The 4494-nt window shown below is 50.7% G+C and overlaps 1 protein-coding gene across 1 annotated transcript; it reads right to left on the bottom strand.

The window, feature by feature from the left end:
* Window positions 1-457: 457 nt before the first annotated feature.
* LOC142000277 (C-C motif chemokine 3-like) lies at window positions 458-1688 on the bottom strand. The gene is made up of 3 exons (XM_074974435.1): window positions 1613-1688; window positions 1169-1283; window positions 458-572 (listed from the first exon to the last, which is right to left on the bottom strand). Exons 1-3 carry the CDS (start codon window positions 1686-1688, stop codon window positions 458-460), a joined length of 306 nt encoding a protein of 101 aa, XP_074830536.1.
* Window positions 1689-4494: the final 2806 nt, after the last annotated feature.

The raw sequence follows: 4494 nt of genomic DNA on the forward strand, positions 1-4494 counted from the left end.
TCTAAGGTCCTGATCCTGCAAACACATGGCATTTGCGTAGCTTTAAGCATGTGTCGTCCCACTGACTCCAATGGGATGAGTGCTTTCGAGTTAAGCACGTGTTTGCAGGCTTGAGGTCTGAATAGAAAAGACAGACAGGATGCCTGCAGCAGGAGAATTAGCCCAAGAGTTTCCATTTTTTGTTTTATTTTTCTTTTTTTGTAAAATAAATAAAACTTAAACCCAACAAATACAAAGGAGAATGAAATATTTCACGATTCACAGGACAAATACATTAGAATTCCCTTAAATACAATTCAGAGCCATTAAAATTCCCTTAAATACAATTCAGGGCCATCTTTCACAGTTCAGCGCTAATTGGGACAAATAACCCGTAAGGATTCAAAGGCTGAGAGCAGGTAAAGTGCTTCCTGGAAATCCGTTTGGGAAGATGCTTGGCAGGAAGTGATGTCAGACCCTAGGCTAAGGGTGCCTTTGAAATGGCTTCCCTGGCTCTCAGTTGAGTCACAATATCCTGGACCCATTTCTCATCTGGATTGGTGCATAATGGTTTGCCTTTGATGGTTGTGAAGCTGCAGAGAGAAAACCCTAGTTAGAAATGCCTGGTACCAGCTCTGAAGGGCAGCGGAAGAAAATGGGTCCTGTTTTCAGAGCAAACACTCGGCGACTGCAAAGGGGACGAATGGTCCTAAGGACACAACGGCCCATAGCTAATGGCAGCTCTGCTGGCCCATTGGATTGCTGGGTGTCCACCCACTATTCACTACTAACAGGTTTTTCAAAAATCTTCAGCCAATCAGAAACCAGCTTATTCATAATGCTCAGGAAGAGTTTCACTACAATTGGCTGAATTTCACCAAAAGGTTCTCGCAGCCAGTCAGAGGAGGAAATCCACCCTCCAGTCCCACCACTGCTTCCCCAGCTGTGACACTGCACTATAGCTGTATGGGCTCAACATTTGGGGGTGGGGCGGAGGGATGAAAACCCCCTTGAGTCTAGCCTGTTTCTAATTGAGAGAACCGTAAAACTAGCCGAGGGCTCAGGACTGTCTCTCTCACAGGCTGTGCTAATGATATCCCAAATTACTTGGTGCTCCAGGAGGAACTTTCCTGTGGGGTGGGGTGGGGTCTCCTGGAGCATATGGTATCTGGCTGGGTATTATACTCACATCACAGCCGGCTGGAAGCAGCTGCTGCTGGTGTATTCATACTTCACCACGCGGCTCCGTGAAATTGGGTTGGGAGAGTATCCATAGCAGCAGACACTTGGGGTGTGGAGTGCCTCTGAAAGAGAAGACAAGAGAATCATGGTTGGTCTTTCTCATCGATGGCTTGGAGAGCTCTCTCCCTGTAGGTGCAAAGGGGCTCCTGCTAACACCTAGCTCTGAGGGAGGTTCCCAGAGAGATCTCTGAGCTGTCTGGCATGGGGGCTACCTCCCATCACAGCTTCATCCTTCGTAAGGCAGAGAGAAAGGGCAAGCCTGCCTCTCCTTACCGGCAATGAAAGCTCAGAAGGAGTGTGTGCCCAGGCATTGCCCGCTGTCACCGTCTCGCTAGCCTGGGGAGATGGAGGGGGGAGAGGTCACCGCTCCATAGACGGAACTTGGACTCACGTGGACCAGCTGTTGAGGCCTGCAAGCAGAAGGCAGCGACGAGGAGAACAGTGAGGGCAGCCACAGAGACCTTCATGTTGCTGTCAGGTGGGGATGAGCTGCAGGTGCAGAACCAGAGACGGGATTTCTTCAAAGCTTCCTTGTGCAGCTGATACCGGACCCTGGATTCACCCCTCTTTTTATAGGGGGGGACACTGAGCGATGGTGTCAATGCTGTCACCTCCCAGGAAATGCCATGATAAGACAGTGGTGATACAATGGAACAAAGTCTGCCGAATCAAGAGAAGCAGAAGAGGGAAGTGCAAGGACTGCGGTCTATGACTGGGCAATTCCATCCATCTGCTGCAAGGCATGGTGCAAGTGACAGAGGGAAAAGGATGTGAGTCCACCCAGCACCTTATCTGCTGCTTTTTCTTTGAAATCACCCACCAGTCTTTACACAGAGAAGAGGCCAGGGGGGTGCATTTCTCAGGGCATTAGTAACTAGAGGAGATATGGGACCATTCACCTAGAAGTCGCTGGATCTAATGAAGCTGTCGATCAAGGGTCATTTCCTTGTGACAGCTTCTTCGTGCTCTTAGTTGTAAGAACAGCATCTGCATCATAGAAGAAACCAACTCAGTCAGCCTTCTTGGTGACAGCTCCAGCAGAGACACCAAGATCCCATGCATCATGGAGGCTGACCTGTCCTCTCACCACTTGAAATGCAGGTCCCTTCAGACCAAGGTTGAGGAATGTGGGGGACACTTGCCTTGCCATTCTGCATACCTACCCTTGGCACCTTCTCCCATGAAAAGAGAAGGGGACCCCAAACACCATCAATGTTCAACTGCTACTTCCAGAGAACCAGGGTTGAGTGGTTGGAGCACAGGGCTGGGAGCCAGGGGATCTGGATTCTGTACCCACTTTGTCACTGACTCATTGTGTGTCTTTGGGCAAGTCACTTCCCTTCCCTGTGCCTCACCTTTCCCACTAGTCATTGCAGACAATCATACTGACCCCTCACCCAGGGGGCAGTGAGGCTCAATTCTGTTAGTGTTTATAGAGAGCTTTGGAAGCCTTGGATGGAACAGGCTAGAGAAAAGCAAAATATTGTTATGCTGCAGCATGTGGTTAGCTGCCAGAGGTGTATCTTTGCTCTCTGGGCAGTCACAGATCTCACTGAAAACTTCTGGGTGTGCTAGCTACCCTTCCTTCAGCTTAAATGGAGGAAGCAACTAAGCTCCTTTATGGAGTAAGATAGCTGAAACAATAGAAGCCACCACTCAAAGCACTGGCCTGAGCAAAAACTAACTCAGGGATAACAAGAGAGGTTTCCCTGGAAACTGATTGAAAATGCCTGGACTGAGTCTTTGACTGGATTGCAGCTGTGTGTGTCAGAAGGAGAGAGCCAGAGAAGTGCTCGTAGCATAGCCCTGAGAGGAAGCCAAGAGAGTAAGCTTCTTTTGGGCAGAGACCTGGCTGGAAAGGAAGGCTTGGAATTATGAGCAAAGAAACTGGTCTGTGTTCCTATTGTGCTGAGACAAACAGGGTGTTGTGTGCGTTCTTTGTATTTAAACAGGACTGCACCAAAGAAACACCTGACTGGATCCTTAATTTCTCCTCCTAACGAAAACAACCAGACAAAGCCCTAAATATTGGGAAAATGTTCATGTTAGAGGGGCAACGATATTATAGTAGTTTTGCTCACCCAAATATTATCCAGGTGAAACTGTAGCACCACAGCGAGGTACTCCAGCCCTTTCTGAATCCACCAGGAAAGGGTAGTTGAATGATACATAATTCAGCTTCATGCTTCATGTCCCCTTACCCACCAACTTCCTGGGAGAATCCCCTGCCTGAGTGCACTCTAGGTTGACTGAACATGCTGGGTTTTCTGAGAGGCCTCGGGGAGTTAGGCACTCACCTCCCATTGGAGTTCAAAGGGATTTGGGTGCCTACTTAGACTAAGCTCTTTAATAGTAATAGGTCCCTGAGGTTCCTTTGCAAATCCCAGCCAGTCTTAGGGTACATCTACAATGCAAAAAGTCTCATAGCAGCAAGTCTCAGAGCCCTGGTCAACTGACTTGGGCAGCAGGGCTACAAATAGTAGTGTAGAGGGTCAGGCTTGGGGTGCAGACGGGGCTCTGAGAACCTCCCCCTCGCCGGGTTTCTGAGCCACAGGCTCCAGCCCGAGCCTGAATGTCTCAACTGCCATGTTCAGTCCCACAGCCTGAGTCTACTGACCCGGGCTCTGAGACTTGCCGCCATGGGCTTTTTTTCACTGTGTAGACATACCCTCGGTGCCATTAAAATACATGGGGTCTGTTTAAAAAACCGAACTCCAATCATCCAAACTGCCATCACTGTGCTGGGGCAATTGCACCTCTGCCCCCTTTGTGGCCTCCTTGAGGGCACCCCACTCAGATCTCAGGCTTCTAGCCATAACCGCAGACTCTGTGGGTGCTCTGGGGCTGGAGCCCCCATGGGGAAAATAGTGGGTGCTCAACATGCACTAGCCACAGCTCTTGGGCAGCGCCACCGATCACCTAATCGGGGCACCACCAAACAGATGATTGGTGGCACCACTCAGGGAGGTGCTTGAGGGAGGGTGGAGAGCAGCAAGCGGCGGGTGAGTGGGCGGGACCACAGGGAGGGGGCAGAGTGGGGTGGAAAGAGGCAGAGCGAGGGTGGGGTCTCGGGGGGCAGGGCCTCGGGGCAGAGCGGGGGTGGAGCACACACTGGGAAAAGTAAAGCTCAGCGCCTGTGCTTCTAGCTGTCACCTTTCTCAGGGCGGGGTCTCATGTTCCCCTCCCGCCAGACCAGGGATTTTGGCTGCAATTTCCTGCCTAAGCTCACTGTGCTTATCCCAGCCGGTGTGACTAGGTCAGCCCCTGCAGTCC

The sequence above is a fragment of the Natator depressus genome, chromosome 17, assembly GCF_965152275.1.
Source record: "Natator depressus isolate rNatDep1 chromosome 17, rNatDep2.hap1, whole genome shotgun sequence".
Lineage (NCBI taxonomy): Eukaryota > Metazoa > Chordata > Testudines > Cheloniidae > Natator > Natator depressus.

Bases quoted from the DNA above. Each gene is read 5' to 3' on its own strand.
- LOC142000277 (XM_074974435.1), bottom strand. From the start codon at position 1,688: ATGAAGGTCTCTGTGGCTGCCCTCACTGTTCTCCTCGTCGCTGCCTTC. The intron at 1,284-1,612 runs GTGAGTCCAAGT...CTTCTCTTTCAG, and splicing joins GGCCTCAACAGCTGGTCCAC to AGGCACTCCACACCCCAAGT. The intron at 573-1,168 runs GTGAGTATAATA...TTCTCTCTGCAG, and splicing joins TGCTTCCAGCCGGCTGTGAT to CTTCACAACCATCAAAGGCA.